This window comes from Peromyscus leucopus, chromosome 6 (genome assembly GCF_004664715.2).
Source record: "Peromyscus leucopus breed LL Stock chromosome 6, UCI_PerLeu_2.1, whole genome shotgun sequence".
NCBI classification, from domain to species: domain Eukaryota; kingdom Metazoa; phylum Chordata; class Mammalia; order Rodentia; family Cricetidae; genus Peromyscus; species Peromyscus leucopus.
Window position 1 is genome coordinate 84,110,338 of NC_051068.1, and position 22,701 is coordinate 84,133,038.

At 39.5% G+C, this 22,701-nt stretch overlaps 1 protein-coding gene across 5 annotated transcripts in view; it reads left to right on the plus strand.

Moving 5' to 3' along the window:
- Vav3 (vav guanine nucleotide exchange factor 3) overlaps positions 1-14,673 on the plus strand; it is a 336,414-nt gene extending 321,741 nt beyond the window's left edge. For 2 of the 5 annotated variants that reach the window (XR_005091832.1, XM_037207020.1), the window contains exons 26-28: positions 9,405-9,487; positions 11,805-11,956; positions 12,535-14,673. Coding sequence is in view for 4 of the 5 variants with exons in the window: in XM_037207020.1 (XP_037062915.1) it covers positions 9,405-9,487; positions 11,805-11,956; positions 12,535-12,576 (277 nt within the window). In the remaining variant the exon portion in view is untranslated. Of the gene's footprint in view, positions 1-9,404; positions 9,488-11,804; positions 11,957-12,534 lie in introns of those variants that run through there. The other 3 variants (XM_028879322.2, XM_028879323.2, XM_037207019.1) reach the window with 2 other exon arrangements.
- Positions 14,674-22,701: the final 8,028 nt, after the last annotated feature.

Consider the following 22,701-nt stretch of genomic DNA (forward strand, 5'->3'; position numbering starts at 1 on the left):
AATAAGTCTGAATGCTGCAGAGTTCTTCCAGGATCTAGGCACCTCAAACTTGCCAGTTCAGCAGGGAACTTTTTGAGCAAATGCCTTTTATTGCATACTTAGAAGGTGGTCATCAGTCTTTGCTTGAACTATCACACAAATCATTCACCTTCTATCTTGAACAAAATTTTTTTCTGACATTAACCATAAATATGGCTCAGTATAGCTATTATAACTATTTTTTCAACTATGACAAATACATAATATATATTTCCCCACTGTACTATGCTAACCTCAGAACATACTGTGAAGTCACCTCTTTATTTAATATAAATACCGTAACCTTTTTTTATCAGGTATGCTCTTTACCTTTCCCTACTGTATATCCTTCTCCTACCCTTCTTTAAATATTTATTTTACCCCTTATCACATGAGTAACTATCAAATATTTAGCCATCCTAGCTGCTGTTGTAGGAATACACTCCAATTTATCAGTACTTTGCACAATACATTTTGGTATAATTTGACTTGTTTACTAATTTTCCCCAGTGCAGAAGTCATTCTTCCCTGGAAATGGTGTTGTGTGCATGTAATCTCAGCACTTAATAAGCCAAGGCAGGAGGACTACCACCATAAATTTGAGGCCAGCCTGGTCTGTATGACCAATTTCATGCTAGCTAGGGCTGTATAGTAGGCCAATTTACAAACAAACAAATAAAACCAAAGAACAAAATAATCAAACAAAAAATAATAACAAAAACTATGCCACTATTTTCCAATTAATTTCCCCTGTCTTTTATCCCCTTATGTCCTTAAAGAGTATAGTTCTGCAGACTTGAATTAACCTAAGAACATATTTTATCTTCTCTGTAGTTATTATATCCTGTTCAATATCTCTCTCCATGGGTCATTCATCCAGTCCTCATCATGACCCTGCTCCAGAGCAAGCACTATCTAAATTGCTGGGTATATAGAGCAGTGAGTGAACAGTTGAACATCAGCCCTGTGGAGTTTATATGCTGGTAGGAAAGACAAACAATGGTTTGGAAAAGAATTATATAGTTTTAGAAATTGAGAATTGCTTTGGAAAAGTAACATAACAAGGCAATGATGCTCAACATGCTAGAGAATGGTTTGGGGTTTTAACTGGGCTGCTTGGGTATTGAGCAAAATTAGAGATCCTTTAGCCATGATACATAAAGATGGATTAGCAGTTCTTATTCTACCATTTGACCAGGCTGACACCAACTACTACCCCTAAAGTTCTCCTTTCTAATAAGTCCATTCATATGACCAGAAGATTCTCCGCATTATAAGTTCCTATAAATATCCTCACACCCTATCTGTTTGTAGAGCAACTAAAACCTAAAACTTTAGTCACTGAGTGTATAGGTCATTTGTGCTGACTTAAGAGTTACTGAGAACAATGGGAGGTTAGGCATTACGCTCTCTCTACTTACTAAATTACCTTCACAATTTGATCAGTGTCAGCCAGTTGTTTTTAAGTTGTATGTTGTTCCTACAATAAACTCTGTTTTCTTTCTCATTACATGGGGCCATGATTTGTGTTCATGGGTTTATGGAATGTCAGGGAAGGTTTCGATGTAAAGATCACATTTGCATAAAGGCACTCAGGAATGTAAGAGAGGAAATAGATGGTACATAGGCAGAACATGCACGACATAAGCAATGCCAGCAGAGCAAGAGGAAGACTATTAGAAGCAAGGTGCAAGACGTACAGAAGGCTAGACTCTGTGAAGTCCTACAGTACTTTAAATTTGACTTTGGAAGAAAATGGGAAGCCTTTGGAAGAATTTAAACAAAAGAGAAAGCTCGTCTGACTTTAAGTTTTAACAGCATTGTTCTGGTTTCTGTGATGAAGAGAGCACAGGAAGAATGGTCTAGGGAAACAAAGGAAGATGAAGACACATTAGGAGGTTCACCTTCCAGGAGAAGGTGCCATTGACTGGGACCAAAATATAGTCACTTGGGTGACAGATTTTGAAGATGATCCAGTCAAACTCGAGATAGCAGATGTGAAGTAGAACATTAAGAGAAGACTTGAGTATGACATTAGGATTTTGAATCTGATGGTTAAGAGATTGGAGGGTTTTATTTTGTTTTCTGGCTTCCATGAAGCCTGGCATTTGTCATAGACTCTCACTCTGAAGTGGAGTCTTTTCATATTTGTATATAATTTCCATATGAATCTGTTTCTTCAATAACTTGTAAGCTCTTCTGAAGTAGACGGCTCTGAGTGTTTGTTTTATCTTCTTAAGTATCTTAGTGTAGACCTTGTACCTTAACAGTTTAAGAAATATCAGCCAGTTATTTTTTTTTTTAGAGAACATGGATTTAGAATCCAATCCATATCACCAGAAAATATATGCCTATAAATAATCTGAATCCCCAAGGTGGTGTCAACTGTCCTATTTTCCATAATGATTGGGAAGACCTTGTGCTTCTTTTCTGGTTAATTGACTATATCTTTGCATGATGGAGCATTGAATAACATGCAACTGTTCAGTTCTTACAGTAATCTCATGCATAACTTTTCTTTGTTGTATCTTTAAATTTTGTGTTCAGAGATTTGTTTGCTTAGATGTCAGCATTCAATTAAATGAAACTCATCTGAATTATCCTTATTTTTTTCCAGCAATAAGACATAAAATATATAACCAACTAAGCAAGAAGTTTTGGGTTTGTTTTCTTTGAGATAGGTAAAGAAATAGATATTTGGTAATATGTTATTGGATATTACTGGAAGTCCACAAAACAATGTCTGTGTTCTAAAATAAAATCAGGGTAAGGATAACAAATTTAAATTAAGCATTCATTAAATTCTCAGCATGTTTTCTGCTGTTAGGCCATCTGTACACAATCTTGACAAAAAAAAAAATCCAACTTCCAGGACAGTTCATCAAAGCTTCTCACTTAGGAATTCAAGGCTTTGGGAAACTCTCTAGGCCACTGCTGGGCAGTAAGCACACATCATTGTCTTGATGAATACACTGACCCAATTCTTGCTAAAATTTTGTGTTATGTAAATTAATGTGAATCTATGTGCTGGTTAAAACTGAAAGTGTTAGATGATGTCTCAGGTACCAAAGAATAATTAACAAACACTTAAGGAAAAGGTCTGTAAAATAGGTAATGGATAATTAGGTGTTAGTTAAAAAATTAGTTCATGACTTGATAACACAAACCTTTAAGAAAAGTGTTGATTGAATTTTGTTTCTAATTTCAATGTTACTATAAATTGAATACACTTTGACTTGCACATGAGCATTGGTAGCTTGGTCAAGGCGTACTACAATGTTGTAAAGCAGTTCTTAGTTACCTTGATAGCAAAAGTATAGATTGGATATCAAGTCATTGAACTTTTAAAAAATTCTCCTGTTAACCTGTTCTTTTCTGTTTCTTTTTCCTTTAAATTAAAATAGTTCTGTGTTCTGTGCCTTTATCTTCCTAGTCAAGACTCAGAACCATATGATATCCGCTAGTGACTAGCCACTCAGTTATTATGGCTATGCGCATGTATTCCATTCCCAGTTTATTGAACAGATATCTTTGGTTTCTGCTAGAGAATTCTAGTACTTCAGTCATTATTTTATTTGTTGATCTTGGAAACGTTGATAAGTAGTGTTATTATGATCGTCATCTTTTGTAATTGCAGCCATTATGCCACTAGACTGAATCATTCATTTGATAACAATGTTCCATGAATGGTACCCCAGTAACAGTTAGGTGCTATGCATATGTCAAACAACCCTCCTCCAAGGTCTCACCAAGGAAGGTTGTCCTTTGTGCTGATGTGAAGTTGGAAATGTTTGAAGAAAGAAAGAAAATAGGCCTTAATTGAAGCATGCACCTAACCAAGACCATGCCACTGAAAAGGAACTCATTGTTGATTTAATATTGTGTACATGTACACAGCCATGAGTGGCAGAGAGACTGCTCTAGGAGCTCCCAAAATAAAGAAATATGTGTGGGGAGGTTGCCTGTGATGATAAACAGGCAGTGAAAGGAGAGTCCAGGAGGTAACAGCCATCAACACTCCCATTTGGATGTCAGTTCTCCTAGGCTCTTCCTAATCCTGTTCCAGGATATGCACCTGCCAGTGACTTCTGTGCTAAGGTGTCCTAATAATGTCTGATAGGCTAAATTTAATGAAGAAACTTTTCATTTGTGCATGTGTAGAGACAGATGTATATCTTTCTAGTGTGGAGGTAACATAGTCTATAACTTAAATCACTCTAAAGAATAATAATTATAATAAGATAATAATCAGATGCCCAGCTCTGACATTACTTGTGTCTAGAGTTGAATGCATACTTTCCTAGCTTAGCATGTTATCTTCAGTAGGTGCCAGGACATCCAAATACTGATTTTATAGCATAAAAGAATCAAGGACCCAGAGGCAGAAAAAATTGACATATAGAAAGAATGACAACCATAAATCATGCTACAATGCACAGAGAAGTGGAAATCATCCCTATCAACCCTTAAAAGGCTTGGCTGAGAAATATATGTGCAGTGGCAGAAGAAACTGATTAACCTTTTACTTTAAAAAGAGTCCTCAGGCAAACAGTATGGTTCATGCCATGAGACATTGGTGTTTAATAGCTGCTCAGCATCTCAGAAGAGTAGTTATTGTAGGAATGCCACTGCTTTCCTTGGAACGCCTAGAGAATAGAGCCTGAGTAGATTTCACTTTCTTTCCTTTATGTTTTGCCAGTTTTTTTTTTTTGAAGTCCTACTGAGCAGATGAGTGAGTGAAATATGAGCTGAGACAATAGGAAGTAGAGACATACAGAATTACATAATCAAATACCTGGCTAAGATGCTTGTCTGTCGGGTAGAAGCTGTTGTATAGCACTGAGGCCTGTCCTGTGTGAGATGCAGAACTGGTCTTTGCCTTCCAGGACTCGTGGCTAAGTGGAGCTACATATGCAGATGTTAAAGAGCAGAACCCAGAAGTGCTGTCACACGACTGAATGCCCATCAGATGGCTAGGAGAGAACAAGAAAGGGCAGCTAGAACCTGAGTTGGTTATCATGGATCTTGGGAAGGCTCTGATGTAGGCTTTTGAACCAGGGAGCCCAGGGTCAGGAGAAATATTCTAGAATAAACCAAAAGTTCTCAGTTGGAAATGTAGCTGAAAGCCACAGGGAAATAGGAAGCTGGTCCAGGAAAAAGAATGGGTATGTGAACTTTCTAAAAGGTTTGGTTAGAAAAGGGGGAGAAACCAATCTAATAAATTGTCATGTGATTCCACCCAAGAGTTTGAACTTCATAATTTAGCAAATTGATGAGAGAGTCTACATTTGGGATGAGTAGCTGAGAGGCAATGTTTAAAAAAGAAAACAGTTGAAAGCAAGAAGCAAGTTGGAGGCTATTTGCGGTTAGCGTGGTATATGCACCTGGATTGGGATAGCTGAGCTGAGAACTATGGGAGGAATAATTAAGCTGCTATCACAAAGGCAGAGGATGCTCGATGTAGAGGTTGGATAGGAAGAGCCTAACAGTGTATGATTTTGTAGGGTTGTCACAAAAGTGGAGTCATGGAAAGAAAAAAAAAAAAAGGTAGGTTTCTTAGATTTCTATCTTAATTAGGCTTTCTACTGATATGATAAAACACCATGACCAAAAGGTAACCTGGCGAAGAAACAGTTTACTTCATCTTACAGTTTGCAGTCTATCATCACTGAGGAAGGGCAGGGCAGGAACTCAAGGCAGGAGCCTGGAGGCAGGAACTGGTACAGAGGCCATGGAGGGACACTGCTTACTGACTGGCTCCTCTTGGCTTGCTTATAGCACTCAGGGCCATCACCATAGGTGGCACTACCTACAGTGAGCTGGGTCCTCTCACATCAATCACCAACCAAGAAAATGTACCCCAGTCTTGCCCACAGGCCAGGCTGGTAGAGGCATTTTCTTACATGAGATTCCTGACTCTAGTTGTAACAATTATAGAAAACTAGCCAGCAGAGTTACAATGGGAAGATGGTAAGTTTAGTTTTTGACAGGTGAAATCTGAGATTATGCTGGTCTTCGGAGTAATGTCACTGAAAATGTTTGAAATCAGAGGATGGAGCTAAGAGAGCCAAGGTCTATCTAAGAACCTGTTATATTAATCAGGGCAGTAAATGAGCATGACAGAGCCGGCAGAAGGGCTGAATATACCATTTTATTTCATTTATTTTAATTATGTGTATGTATATATGTTTGCTGGTATTTACATATAGATGTGGGACCCCTGGAGGCCAGAAGACAATGTCAGTCCCCTAGAAGTTGGCACTCTAAGCAGTTGTGAGCTATTCAATGTGACAGACAGGAACTAAACTTGGGTTCTCTGCAAGAGCAGTGAGTACTCTGAGCCACTGTGCTGTCCCTCCAGTGTCCTAGAATTATGCTATTTTAGATCTAATTGAAGAAGTTTTGAATTCTAGCTACTTGATTGTAATGCAAATAATTTTAAGGTACTTAAGGTTAGATAAGAGAAAGCAGGAACCCACTACAGTCTTGTTGACATAGACTCATATTCCTTGGTAAAGCATTACCTATATTCAGACATTTTAGATTTTCTGATTGTAGACTGGTTATCTGTTTAATTTGTCTACCTACTGTTGAAGTTATTTAAATGGCACTTAATTCTATTGTCATTGATTTCTCATTTCTTCCCTTTTGAGATAAGTTATCTCTTGTAATATTTCACTCTTAGCTCTTAGCTTATATTGCTTTCATTAGAATTTTTTTTTGAGAAATGCGGTCTTTTTTTTTTTTTATGAATGAAATTGGACCAGAGAAGGAGTCAAATAGAAAACAGTCCAAGGGAAAAAAAATCCCATTACCTGTCAGTGCAATGTGTAGAACATGGCTTCTAATCTAAGTTCTCACAGACAAGGGATTGGAGTCTAGCAATCTTGACACCACATGTTTGTCCTTAGTGAGGTTATTTATGGGCTGATTACTTTATTAGAAATGTCATCCTCTCTTCTCTCTGGCAGAGGGTACATCATGACCACCAGAGGGTAAAAACAAGGGGCTGGGGAGATGGCTCAGTGACTGGTCAGAGCACTTGGTATGCAAGCACAAGGACCTGAGTTCAGATCCCTAGCACTGACCTAAAAGACTGTGTGGCCAGCCACACAGAAGTCTGCAAACCTGATGCTGTTAGAGACAGAGACATAAGGACTGATGGACTTTGCTAATTGACTGCACCAGTCCCAGGTTTAGTGAGAGACCCTGTCTCGGGGAAGTAAGGTAAAGAGTGATAGATAGCAGGACAAAACTCTGTTTTCTGTATACATGCACACTCATACATCACATCACATGCACACACACACACACACACACACACACACACACACATACACAATGGGGGAGGGAGGGAGGGAGAGAGGGAGGGAGGGAGGGAGAGAAAATTGTCATTTATATTTCATAGTGGTAATTTAACTTATCATATTATAAAATTAACTGTGATGGCATGTAGCAGTGTATGTTTTTTTTAACTGAACAAGCAGATGGAATAGAAAAAAAATGTGAGACCATTCATGATACAAGAGAGTCAGACATCGGTCCCTGTGCATATGAGGGCTTCACAGTCAATGATTTCAAGAACAACTGAACTCCTCACAATTCCCTCAGCCAGTTTGCTTGTCTGGAGTCTGATAATATATTTAGTAGGTCACTGCAGCTGTTGGGATCCTAGAGAGCCCACTTTCAGATAACAGTACTGGCTTGTAGCATTAGGCAACTCCCTAAAGAGAGGTATATGCAAAGAAATACTGTCTCATCCCAGTTTGCTCAGTCCAGTTTTATTACATCTTTGATGATAATGTTTTAGGATAGGTCTAGATACAAGTAACAAAAAAATCTAAAACTATTGGCTTAATCAGGAAAATCAGTTTATTTCTCTGTCCTATAAAAACGTAGAAGTAGCTCAGAGCTAGCCAAAAGGACAGGTTACCTGTGCTCCATAAAATCTTAATAATTCAGCTTTCTTTGAGTTCATTCTCTATCTTCCTCAAGGTAATATTTTCCCTTTTTATGGACTAAGATGGCAACTTTCACATGTCAGAAAGCAAGATAGAATACTCTAGATGGAAAGATCCCAAGAGTTGCTTCATGATGTTTTTGCTTTTAATAGCTTTGGTCAGGACTATACAGTTTTACCAAAATGTAAGGGAGATGGGAAAATGAACTCTTCCTGCTGGCTGAACATGGTTGAATTCAACTGTCTACTAGATGGATGAAAGGGAAAATAAATATATGGATAAAGATTATAACCCAGGTCTTCCTTGCCTGTTCTTATGGAACCATGGAGTCAGCAAGTTAAATATTTGAGGTGTATGAGCCACAGTGCTCATTGAAAAGAGCTGTGCAGCTGAGGTTAAGAATAAGGACCATAACCCGTGCGGTGGTGGCTCACGCCTTTAATCCCAGCACTCAGGAGGCAGAGCCAGGCGGATCTCTGTGAGTTCGAGGCCAGCCTGGACTACCAAGTGAGTTCCAGGAAAGGCGCAAAGCTACACAGAGAAACCCTGTCTCGAAAAACCAAAAAAAAAAAAAAAAAAAAAAAAAGAATAAGGACCAAAGCCATATGTGAACCCAGATTTTTCTCAGATGCAAAAGAAAGAGAGCATCAGTGTCTTCCTCTTGTTTACTGTAATGACTTAAAATATTGATATACTTAATTTATTGTGCAACAGTAACACTTCAAGACCACTTGACAATGAATACAATCAACTCTTATCGATGCCATATAGTGAACAACAACAACAACAAAAAATATGAGTGCACAATTTCCAGTATCTTTGTTGTACTCCTCTCCAACTTGATTTTCCAGGAAAAGATTCAGGGTGCCTTTCATTTCTAATTGTATTTTTTTCTATTGAAAATAAGCTGTGATATGCATGCTTGACTGGGGGAAGGGAGAGTCTTAAGAAATTGTCTGAATTTAACTTAACAAATGTCTTGGATTTTCCATGGTGTCTTTATGTGTCATTGACACAGCCCTATCTTATCTGTACCGTTTTTTTTAGCTCTTTCTTATTCATATTGTTTTTGATTAGGACCATATTTATATCAATAAATTTCCTTCCTGTTATTGTAACAAATGTGAACCAAGCCATCTTTGGAGGGATGGGGCTCGGGTGGCAACATGGAGTGGGTTTGCTGTTTGCCTATAAAATGATAGACAGCTCTGAATTGCAGAACTACTGTCAATCAAAATGTAAAAGTCTGGCATGTTTCTCATTCAGAAATGGTGACAGGAGAACAGTGGGTAAGAAGCACAGCTTGGTATTGCAACTTGGATGTGACAATTTTCTTGTGATTACAAACAACAAAGTCATTGTATTGAGAGGTTTTTGTGCCAACTCTTAAATGCTCTTTTGCTTCTTTTTCTTTCCCTCTCTAAGCCCTCCTCTGTTCTGTGGCTTTTCTTTTGTAACTCCTCCAGACTACAGCTTTGTTCCCCCTTCCTCCACTCCTTTCTGGTCAGGTACTGCTTTCTGCTTTTATATGTCTCTATAGCTCACTTCTGTGTGCAAATGCAATGTTTGGGCTTCTGTGTATGGCTTCCCATGTAAAGACATCTCATGAGCAATTCCCAGAGTTCCATTGTCAATGTGTACTTCACTCTTCCCCACCATAGAGTCATTGTTTGCCATGACATTCCGTGTGTGTGTGTGTGTGTGTGTGTGTGTGTGTGTGTGTGTGTGTTAGCCGTAACTTTCAATATGTCATCTTATATTGCATCATGTCTCCATTCAGAGAGGTTGGAAATGGGTCAGGGAATGGAAATTTAAAAGGAGATGAAGTACTCTGAAAAAACATCCATCTTTTCTGAGGACTGGAAATCATAGTGGAGAAAAATCAGTGTTTGCTCATTTCCATGAAGAAAATATAAAAAGGGCCCCAAACTCTCAACTTCCCCTCCAAATAGAAGCATAAGATTCAGTATGCATTTCTTAAAATGATGACTCTTGTCCACCATTTCTACGGCTCTTCACTTGGTGTCCAGGCATTGTGATCTGAATTTCTCTTGTTACCTGGAGAGTTAAATGACTATTTATATGGCACTGAGGCTAGATAAAGTACGTTTTCTTGTGGGTTTTTTAAAAATTAACCTGTAAGTCCCAACAGAACATAGAATTCTGAAATAGACCTTAGAAGTCAGCTAGTACAAACCTTTCATTTTATAGATGAGAAAAATGTGGCCTAGAGGGGTTGAGAGGCCTGTGCAAGGTCACACAGTTAAGTCTACAATTGGGTTTCTCCATCACAGGGGTGTTTTTATGTGCACTGACTTTAAGAACAGTGCCTTGGCAATGGGACCATTTTCAGTAAGGAAACCATTAAAGTGGTTTGTGTCCTGAATGGTAAAATAAAATGACCTATTTTTACTCCCTTTACAGTTCTGAAATCTACAGTATTGCCTTTCGTTTATCTTATGATGGACACCTAGAGACTTAAAAAAAGGCTGTCATTATAAAGCCATGAATGATAGGCCTGAGGTCCCTGCTGCCAAGTGGATGGACTTTTCCAGGGTAACATGGGTCATTATGAGCTACCTGAGCACTGGGAACTGTTATAATATAGATGGATGGTGTTTCCATTTGTTTCTTTTTCTTACACTTAAGTTCCTTTACCATTTAAGATTTATAAAGTTCCACCAATCTCTGGTGAGTGATTCACAGAATCACTGCACATATAATTGAAAACACTTTATGACCCCCACAGAGCAACAGGTGGAAATGTTACTAAAAGCCTAGTATGAAGCACTGGAGACCAAAAATCACATTTAGCCTGAATGGAGTTTCCCTTTCAGACTGGGCTTACTCCTCTCCTGCCACCTAGGATATTAAAAAAAGAAAGAAAGGAAGGAAGGAAGGGAGGGAGGGAGGGAGGGAGGGAGAGAGAGAGAAAAGGAAAGAAAGAAAGAAAGAGAGAGAGAGAGAGAAAGAAAGAAAGAAAAAGAAAGAAAGAAAGAAAGAAAGGAAAGAAAGAAAGAAAGGAAGGAAGAAGAAGAAGAAAAAAAAAAAAAAAAAAAAAAAAAAAAGAAAGAAAGAAAGAAAGAAAGAAAGAAAGAAAGAAAGAAAGAAAGAAAGAAAGAAAAACTGACCATAGGAGAAGACAGTACTTTTATGTCTGGATTTTGATTAGACATTGCAGTAAACATAGACTGCAAGTCAGTGTTTCCATGAAAAGAGGATTCTGTGTTCTTTCAATGAAAGCTGTTTCACATCTTCACATATATGAAAATTGTATATGAAACAATAATTGAGTTCATTCCTGGATGGTTTAAACATAAAAAGCTTGGCTTGGGTGGGGGTACAGCTTACTTAGAAATGATGATGTTAATTGGACAGACTTTCATCAATGCCCAGAATTCAGTTGCTCCAAGTTTAGCCAAAGAAGTTACTGGGTAAAAACCACAGAAGCTTCACTTCAAAGGTTCTAGTGAGAATCAGAGTACAATGCCCTCAGTTGTAAATTTATGTTAAAGTTATCTCAAATTTATTCACAAAGTCATTTAAGTTATATTAGCCAGGTGGACTTTAGTTTTACAAAAGCTTTTATTAAGAGCATCAAAAGCAGAACAGTGGTTATTTAACTGTCTGGAGTGAACTTGTTCACATCTGATTGGATTGAAACAGTAACTGTGCTGTTTTCAAACTCCACTATCATTATCACTAATCTGTAATGAAGTCACAGCTCTGCATTTGATAGCACCAACAGCAATGGTCTGATGAGGTTCTGATGGCTGGCTGCAACCAACTGCACACTGACTCAGACTCTGCCTTGTTTCTCTACAGTGCTAAGTCCCAAAGTACTGGGCATTGCCATCGCTCGGTATGACTTCTGTGCAAGAGACATGCGGGAACTCTCCTTATTGAAAGGGGACATGGTGAAGATTTACACAAAGCTGAGTGCAAATGGCTGGTGGAGAGGAGAAGTCAACGGCAGGGTAAGTTGTCCCTGTGAAAGTGTTGGTTCTTCATGAGTGTAGAGGCTGAACAGTCACCGGCAGCTCTCCTGTGGTAGAACTTCTCCTCTCAGGAGCCTGGCTGCCAGAGGCTGGGGCATGCATTTTTGTTTAAAATGAGTTGGGCCTGACAAGTGGGAAGACTTGAGGAGCATTTCAGATTTTTTTCAGAAGCTAAGTGCCAAAGCATGCAGTTTATATGGAGCGCCAAGCATTTCTAAAAGCTCCTGCTCCCACTTGGAAAGAATGGGGTAGAGTGCCTCTGTAATACATCTTGTCCTACAATAGAGGTGGGAATCACCGTGTTGAGCCCCATATTGCCCTCATTTGTGTGTGAGTTTGTGTTCTAGTGGATTAGAACTCTGCTTAAGTTTATTTTCTTCCTCAGTTGCTATCGCTGTCTCTATGAGGCCTATTCTAGCTGATAAGCCATTCATCCTCACTACAGTGGGCATAAAACCCCAGCTTAATTAGAGTGTTAGGAAAATGAGGGAAATGCTGTCTGTAGAATCCTTTGAAGCAGCAGAGGTGTTGATATGTTGGTTTTTTTTCTTTCATAGGTGGGCTGGTTTCCATCCACATACGTGGAAGAAGATGAGTAAGGTCTAAACTGCACCAAAATCTCCAAGAAGGGATAAAGAGAAGCCTGCACTGTGTTATGAGTTAACTGAAGTATTTAGAAAGCAGCATTTCTGGCTGTTCAACACCTCCCTTCTTTTTTTTTTTTCTCTTCAGTCTTAATGCTGGGATTTCTAAAGATGCTGGTCCTGACAGATTAATGGCTTGCCTAGAGCAGTGCAAGAAACAGCCTGCCAGTCTGTCATTGTCAAGGACCAGGGCAAAACCAAAAGCTTTTCTTCCCCGAAGAGCCCTGCAAATACATCAGGTCAGGGTTCTCCTACTTCATTGGGTCAGGCACCATGGATTCAGCCATTAGGAAACGTTTCATGCATATTTACTTTGTTCTTACAGCTTTTGATGATACAAAGAAACAGAAGTTTAATTTTGCTTTTTCCCAGCATGAAGAAAACGTAGAGTTCTGCCATCTGGGAATGATCCAGCTTGCTGGAAAGATCCAGCATTTCTTGTCTTAAATTGTTCAACAGGTGACTCATTGCCTGGCAAACACTTTTATCCCCAGATGTTACTTGCGATCAAATGAAAGCGGCTCATGCTCAGGTTTGCATCGTAAGTGATAAATTACAGAGGGGAGTTTTAATTATTTATTTGATGTCCTGATTGTATTTCCACACTTCTTTATAAAGAAGAAAAAGAAAAGCACATGAAAGGAAGTGTCTTTGTATTAAAGCCTCACAACTTTCATGATTTCATAGGGTGTTTTGGAAATGTCATGCTTGACAAAGGAAGCTTGGCTAGGCAGGTCCTGCTTAGTTGCCAGGAATCCCAGTGAGGTGGAGGTATTTACAGAGACATATCAAGGGGTGTAATCCATAGGACATCCTTGTATAGCAGCAATACTATTAACACGAACCTTTTCCTTCCCCTTGGAAAGATCCAGGGCGTATTTTCTGATTTCTATTCTTTTTTTATTTTTTTAAATAGTAGCACAAAAGAGCTTTATTGAGGATTTGGGAAGGAAAGTCCATTGTTTCAAGAGAGAAGGAAAGATACCAGTGTTCTCCTGGCGCCTCTTTTTTCCCTTCTGAAGCCATTCTAGCTATGTCTTAATCGGTAGTGAGATCCATTCTGCCGTGCGTTTCTTTCACAAAGCCTTCACTGTGTTCTGTAAGGGGTCTAAGTAGCTTCCTCTTGAGATGCATGGAGTCCCTATTTGAGACAGTCAAGTTAAGATGCTAACTTGGCCCTTCCATGGTGGACTATCTCTTTCATAGCAGTAGCTGTGTTCTGACAAGATTCAGAAAGTGTTCCTGCTTGGAGGAAAAAATAGAAGTATTTTTTTTTTATCATAGACATGATCTAGAAGCTTCTCGTACCAGATTTTTCGGTCACCTCTGACATGAAAGGGCTGTGACAGCCTGTCCTCTCCCAGCTCGCATGAGTGCCAGAACTTGTTCAATGGACACATCTCCCTCCAAGAGACCCCTGGTGGCTAGAACTTCTCATTTAAATAGACTCAAGATCTTTACCTCAGATTATGTAAACTGTGATTGTGTTTTAGAACAATTAAGCTTTTGTATATGTGTAAATGGTCATGAAAATGTATTTTATAAAACATATGTACAGTCAACTTGTGCTGGTAAGGTCTACTCTTGGAATGGATTCCTACCCAGAAAGTCTTATCTGTGTCTCGGGGATGTTTTGTCTGTCACTGTCAGCAAGTGTCGCTCTGGAGAGTACAGCTTCCCACAGACTGAAAGGCTCCTGTGGACAGTATTGTAGCATGTATCGTTTATTTCAGTCTATAGACTCCATGCCTCACAAGTGGTATGTGGTCTTCCTGTTGCATTTCATTGGCCTCAGAGTTTCATAGCAGAGGACAGAAGAGCCTCTTTTCATGACATTACCAATGGCAACTGTGTCTACATTTAGTACTTTGTATTGGAGATTTTGAATGCCACAATCTGTGTAGATTTCTAATACCAAAGACAGAAGTAAATGTTTTCCATGGACTTTGTCTTGCCTGTCTGTAGCCCCTGTGTAATACGGTGAATTGGAATGGTATTTTACTTTGTAATATTTTGTAAATATGTCAATAAAATAGTTAATACTTGCATTAAGAGGATTTATCTCTTTCTATTTTTGTGTGTATGTGTGTATATGTATGCATGTGTGTGTGTGTGTGTGTGTGTGTGTGTGTGCGCGCGCGTGCACATGAATTTGTGCACATGTGTGGTGCTAGGGATAGAACTTAAGGTCTTCTGCATTCTTTGCAGATAATCTACAATTTCTTGAGGGTTGAAGATTCTTTCCTTTGTATGGTCCTGTAACACATACAACAACCTCATAATTATCAAAGGAGTATTAACCTTGGTTTTAGTGTGATTAGCTCAGGATTGCTATCAAATCTATAAAAAAAATCTTAAGATAAACACAATATTTACTAGTACCATATATTCCATATGTTAGTGAGATGCTCCATGGTGTTCTAAAGCCCTCATGGGCAGTTAAAACTACCACATTATCTCCTATCATCTATATTTTCAGGTGAGAAAACAGAGGCATGTTAGTAGGTTACAACATTCCAGAGGCCACATGGCTAGTAAGCATGTGACAAGAGATGGGGCATCTGGCTGTGGCCAGTATAACCACTGCACCATACTGCCACACTTTATACGGAAAGAGAAAATTTAGGAGTGTTTTGAAGCTTGCAGTTCCAAGAAAAAGTTATTTGATACTAAACAGTGATCCAGATAGTTTAAAATATGTACAGAATTCCAAATTATTTGGCTCCTCCTAGTCCCTGAAACTCCTCTTATGCAGAGACAAGTTTGGTCATTATCATTATCACTGTCACTATCAAGTAAACAATTGGGTAGTTGCTATACTAACTTTTTAATTCTTTAGACACAATTCAAGCTCATTTATTATATTGAAGTGGGAAGTTTGTAGGGTTTAAATGAATCCCGCTGGAAAAGGAATTGAATGAATTGGTGTCATAGGAAGACAGAGGTTTTTCACTAATTAGTTGTGGGTTCAAACCCTAGCTCTGCCACTGACTCTCCAGAACAGATGTTTCTTCATTTATGATAATAACAATTATAATGAGAGCTGAAGAAGAGACATCATATGAAAAAATACTATTTGTATGGGCTCTGGTGCATAGTAGGTATTAAAAAAAAAATCTGGTCTCTAGCATAATTGCCATCAGAGAGGCTTCACCCAGCAACCGATGGGAGCAGATGGAGAGACCCACAGCCAAACATTAAGAGGAGCTGAGGAATCCTGTGGAGGAGGGGGAGGAAGGATTATATGAGACAGGGGGGTCAAGGGTACCACAAGAAAATGGCCCACAGAATCAACTAACCAGGGCTCATGGGCATCATAGAGACTGAACCAACAACCAGGGAGCATGTATGGGTCTGACCTAGGTCCTCCGCAGAGATGTTGTGGTTGTGTAGCTTGGAGTTCTTGTAGGACAGCTAACAGCAGGGGCTGTCTCTGACTCTTTGCCTGCTTTTGGGACTGATTTCCTCCTATTAGGGTGCCTTGTTCAGCCTTAATGTGAGTGAATGTGCCTAGTCTTACTCGACTTCCATGGTTGGTTGATACCCCTGGGAGCTTGGAAGTCTCCCCTTTTTTGAAGGGAAAGAGAAGAGGAATAGGTCTGGAAGAGAGGGGAGGTAGGGGAAAGGGACTGGGAGGGTAGAAGGGAGGGGAAACTGTGTAGGAATATATATATATATATATATATATTTATATATATATATATACATATATTAGGTATTCAAAAAATTATATATTAACAGAAAAAATCTTGGTCTCACCCTTGCTTCAAGAACCATAAAACACGTACTCTGATGCCAAATTATAAGCTTGCTGTTATTATTCTGAATACAATTGATAGGCAGACTAAAAGATGTATGTTCAGAGAGATTAATATGCAAACCCATAAACAAGCTCAGAAGTGGCATTTAACAGCTCCACGTGATTTTAACTAAGAAGACAGAATATTCACTCAGCTCAGACTCATTTAGACTCTGTCCATGTGTCACTTTAGTTTGCACTAAAGCTAGCTTTATGGGATTGCTTGGACTCTGATGAAAATGTGATACACCTGTCTGGTCTGGCAGACTCTAGAAGGCACTTCTTTTAAGTAATGAACACTTGCCAGAACAGAGGTCAGAATGAATCTTCTCTCTCATTAGGTGCCATTGATTAGACTAGATTTTTTTGAGCGGGGGAGGGGGCTGTGACAGAAAAACAAAGTCCTTTTAAAGTACTCTAGATCCTGACTTAGAAAGTTCCAGAATTTCTGAGCACAGTGTGACTGCAATTAATTTTACAGGCACATAGCCAGATGGTAAGAACTCTCAGTACCAAGTTAGAATTCATACAAAGTCACCTCATATCCTATCTCATGAGTGTTGAACAAGATGAACTCCAAAATAGCCCAGTGTCCAAGCTGGGATCTGGCTTGTCCATGACGTGACAATAAAAGGTACTGGCAAAGTAAAGGCTCAGACCTACATTTCCTGACTCCAAGTCACATAAATGTCCTCTGAAGTACCTGAGATACTCTTAATTTTCTAGTTGATGCTACAGTTCCTCTGGCTTTTCTTCTGCCAATCACTCTGTAGGAAACTGCTGGGACCCTAGCTCAAGTAAAACTGTATCAGAGTGAGGGGTTTTTTGTTTGTTTGTTCTTGATTTTTGTTGTTGTTTTTTGAGACAAGGTTTCTCCATATATCCCTGGCTGTCCTGAAACTAGCTCTGTAGACCTGCCTGTGCCTCCTGAGTGCTGGGATTAAAGGCGTGCGCCATCACATCTGGCTCAGAGTGATAGATAATTCTTGCCACTCTGGCTGCCAGAATGTGTTGATGAGTTTGACTCTCAGTAGACCCTAACACAACTCTTGAGTCTGATCAAGGAGTGCTTGTGGATTTTTCTAGTGATCCACAAGACTTCTTTTCAGAGAGGACAAGAGAATTTGTGTGCACCAGTCATCGGTTGTGTGTTATCTCTTTTGTCCCACGTAATCATTCTGAGAGTCCACGAAGGATTGTTCTAATCTTGGAATCCTAAGATCTCTAGTTCTGGTTCTGTGAATCTTCTAACACCGGAGTTTTTCACTAAGGCTTTGGACTGTTTCAGTCTTTCATATGACCCATCTCTTTTTCTAAGATATGGCGAATGAGTGGTTGGGGATTTAAGTTTAGACCCAGCCGAGCTGTCTCTTCTATGTAACCCACTGTCTAAGGTTGCAAACGTTGCTCACACTGCTCATCCTTCTTCGTCTCCCATGGTATAATAACATGACGGCAGCACCTGGCAGCAGAGGACCGGATAGGGTAATATGTGTAAAGTGTGTAGAGAACTGTCTGGCAGACATGCAGCAAATGAAAGAGATTTTTTTTAAAAAATTTTAATTTGGCTACTATTTTAAATATACACACACAACCAAGTGCCACAAATTTAAAATGTTGACTTAGATAAGGAAATAAAAGTTCTCTTTGAACGTGTTTTTAGTCTTTGGAAGAAACATCTTGAGTTAACGTCACATCAGAAATGCCTTAAAAAACACTATGTGCCGGGCGGTGGTGGCGCACGCCTTTAATCCCAGCACTCGGGAGGCAGAGGCAGGTGGATCTCTGTGAGTTTGAGGCCAGCCTGGGCTACCAAGTGAGTTCCAGGAAAGGTGCAAAGCTACACAGAGAAACCCTGTCTCAAAAAACCAAAAAAACAAACAAACAAACAAAAAAACCACTATGCACAAGTGGAGTGCCAATCAAATGCTCTACTAGAGCATGGTGTATCAGTTATCTACTGCTATGTAACAAATTACCCCAAAACTTCACAGCTGAGGACAACATTTACTATTGTACCATTGCCATGGGTCAGGAGCCAAGGAGCAGATTAGCTGGTTATTTTCAGCTCAAGACTTCCCACGAGGCTTCTATCAAGGTGTGAGCCAGAGTTACAGTTACTTCCTAGCCCAGCAAGGGGAAATGTCTCCTGTGTAGACTTCACAAGGCTGCCTCATGACCTGGCAGCTTACTTCTCCCAAAATAAGCATCCAAAGGGAAAGTGCGAGAACATGCCAGATGACAGCTTCTGTTCTTACAACATTCTCAGAAGTGACATCCCATCACTTCCACATTGGGTTATTAAATCCAGCTTCCTCTCCAGGGAAGGGATTACACAAAGACAAATACAGAGGCCTAGGGATTCTAGAGGAATTCCTGATGGCTGCTTGCAGCAGATAGGTGAGCTGAAATGTCTTGAAGTCCAATAGGATGTCTGGCTGAAAGACATAGTTATTTTGAAAATAAATAAATGAATAAATAAATAAATAAATCTGTATTTTAGGTCTTAGTAAAAAGCAACCCCCTGAGGTCTCCTTAGAGCTATGTTTACTGAATAACACACTCACTCAATACCAGTTTTTACAGAGGTACAAGGATGGATGGAATGGGGGAGATCTCTTCAGGAGGACTCACATCTTTTCTTCTTCTCATTTGGGAAATTCCCTTCCTGAGGTCCAGAATGTAGGAAGAAGGAAAGTTACTCAGTATGTAATAGGTGGTATCTGTATCATATTTAAGGAAAGGAAAATAGAAACATTCCCTGGGCATGCCCAGGAAGGGACCATAGAAAATTTAAAACTATAAATTCTCTAAGTTTCTGGAAAATCACTTCTTCCTCTCCTTATTCATTCAGCAGATAGTCTCTTGAGTTCTTTCTGTATACAGTTCAGTTCTAGACATCAGAACACAATCACAAACCTGACACAATTCCTATATTTGAGGAGCTTTTATACTTATAGATTATAAACAGGAATAAACCAGAAAAATATGTAATGTGAGATACTGCTAAGTATTATTACTGGGAGGAGACACATACACAACACAACACAAAACACACACACACACACACACACACACACACACACACACACACACAAAATGAGGAGAGTGTTATTTGGCATAGGTGACCAAAGATGTCTCTATGAGTTCTATGAAATTTTTGTTTAATTTAGAAACCTAATTTAAGTGATAAAAGAAAAACAGTATGAATATCTGAGTGCTGAGTGTTTGGAGACCCTCAGGGGCCCAGAGCAGCTGGAGAAAGTGAGAAAGAAAAGAGGATAGCGGATAGCGGAAATGGAAATGGTAGATGTCATGTTGTGTCAGAAAAGAAAAGTGGGAGGGACTTAAGGGGGCTGTGAACTCATTTACATTTCAGAAAATTCACAGTGGACGTGGAATTAGCCCTGTGATATCAGTACCGCTACCATCCCCCAAACTCCTGTGTGCTTAGGGTCACCGTGGTAGCGACAGGAACTCATTATCTAAAAGTTCTAGAGGCTAAAGTCTGAGGTTCAGATACCAGCAGAGCAGAGCCGCTAGCCCACTGAAGGATGGCGCATGCGCATGAGCAGAGCCTGCGCCTAGAGGCTCCCTTCTAGAGTGTCTTGACTTGTTGCAGCACAGATCTAATTTGCAGCGCGTGTGTGCGTGCGTGCGTGCGTGCGTGTGTGTGTGTGTGTGTGTGTGTGTGTGTGTGTGTGTGTGTGTGTGTGTGTGTTTCAAATCACTACTTCTTATACAGGTATGAAGTCACATTGCAATAGAGTCCCATGCTACTCCATTATGACTCATTGTAATGAGTTGTGAGAAAACAGGTCACATTCTGAGAACCCAGGAATTAGCTGGGACATATGAATTTGGAGGGTAGAGCACAGTTCAATTTATATTTATTCTCTTCCTTTTTTTCAGATTATTAGAAACATTTTTAAAATGCAGGTGTTTTAACAGATACTGAAAGGGCCAAAGTGCATGGGAAAAGGGAAGTGAGCCTAAGAGAGGTTTTCCTTTTTATCAGGCTGCATGGAGCACCTGTCAGTCTGTCTGGCTCAGCCCCACTGTAACAAAGGTTTGGAGCTGGTAGGAAAAACCAGCTCTCCTGGAGACAGTACTGCTCCCCCTATGTATTCCTCAGCTTCTCAGGCCAGCATTTCACCTAGAGAATTACCTCCTTCTCTCTCCCCATGTGTCAGGATCACACATCCTCTTGCCAGCAGGGGAAAGTTCCTGGGTATTTGTGTGAGTGAGCTCATTAGGAACAAGCACCCCATTTAAATGAATTAATGAAACACTCCTAAATTCTGTGCAAATTAGGCCTGCATAATATGTGGAAGGGAAGAAAACTGTGCTGTGGTTCTACAGGAAAGTGGGAAATGCCCTCAGCATTTATTACACTTAATGATTAGATATTGTTGCTTAGTGGTTTGAAGGAGAAAATTTGCATTAATAATATCTGAAGCAATGAATATAAATTTGTGTTGAAAAGATGTTTCTTTTACCTTTATTCAGCTTACCTGGTCCACTCATTACCTGATTTAGGTTTTGTTTTTCTATCTTGTTTTTAAGGTCCTACCTGAAATGGGACATTGAGTGGATAATTGAGGAGGGGCTGACAGAAGATAAAGGTGGCAGATAAACCCTCAATTAATAACCCTGGAATGATGCATGTGGTTATTTAACATCACTTCAAAACTGTTCAACAGAAACGTCTAGTGTCCCTTCTTGAGACTTCTCAGCACAGCCCCAGACACAATTCAAACCATGCAATGAAAACTTTTTTTTTTTTAGTTCATATAGATTGCATTTTGTTGTTGTTATTGTCCTCTGCTTATGAATCTTTATGGTCACCTGGCCAGCTATTTTTAAGACAACTAATTTCATAGTTCTTAGGATATATATTTATTTGACTGCTGCAGTTCTGCAGTAGAGCTAATGAGGAGAAGAAAAGTTCACCAGACTGAGGAATACAGCAAACCAGGTCTAGTCTTACCTCTTCTGCTAACAAACTGAAAGGTTGGGAGTAGAATCCCAACCCTCTCCTGGGCTGTTTCCATTTCCTAGAGCCAGACACCAGCTCCAGTGACTCTTGTGTCAGCTCTTCTCGAATGCCATCACTGAACATCGGGACACTCAGTGAATAATCCGGCTATGGTACATTCACATGGAGCCATGTTTGTAGATGGGATAGAGAATTGAGGTACAAGTGAAACTTTGAAAGGCAGATGGTTTGAATTGGTTCCTTCTTAACATCACCATCTCTTCCATCTCACTCCAAATTCAACTAGATCTCACCTAGGCCAATGTCTAGAAATGGTGTCACCCACAGTGAACTGGGCCCTGCTGTGTCGATAATACTCATGTCAGTTCTCAGAGATAAGCCAACGGAACAGCCTGAAAGTACAGTTACTTGAGACTCTTTGTAGGTGATTCTAGGTTGTATCGAACTGACAGTTAATGCTCACTAGGGCGTCTTGATGCAGAATAATAAGAATGTTGCAATAGTGTAGAATGAAACAAGATTTTATCTGTTTATTCAAAGTATCGTCATGGCTTGTAGGTGTAAGCTTCACTAATGGGGGAGACAAGAGCATAACCAGGGATGCCAGGTAACCACTATTGTGTAGCCCAGGTAAGAAATCCCAGTGCTTCATATTATATTATAGCATATTATAATGTACTTTATTATACTACATTACATTATAACTTTGCCAGTGACTTAAATATAGGCTTATAAGAGAAAGAAACATGGGAGTTTTTCCTCAATTTTTATTCTTTCATTCTTTCACCATGTTCTCTGAGGATCCAGTGTTAACTTTTGTTCAAACAGTGATCTCAAAAGCATGAGACAAAAAAATGTTTTATAAGTGATGCTGGCATTTTTGGTTTATGATACTTTCTTTGTGCCATGATATACATGGTTAATTGTGAGCATCTGACTGAGGGTGGGGATGATAAATCAATTGATCACTTATACGCATATTAAGCTTGACTTGTCTGTTCAACATTAAGTTAAAATGTCAGGTGTAAGAGAAAAAGCTTGGTTTGAGGAGAGAGGTTGGGGTAGAAGAAATACCTAAGTGTTGCATATTTGAAGTTATGGGACTAGATGAAATTTTCTTAGCAAATGGTTATAGGAGGACAAGTAAGCCCTTGGGTACTTCACTATTTAGAATAGGTTAGAAATATTTCAGCAATGGAGATAATTAGAGTAGACTGTCTACCAACTTTCCCCAACACACCTACTCATCTACTTATATCTGCTCCAGCATCCTCAGCTGTTG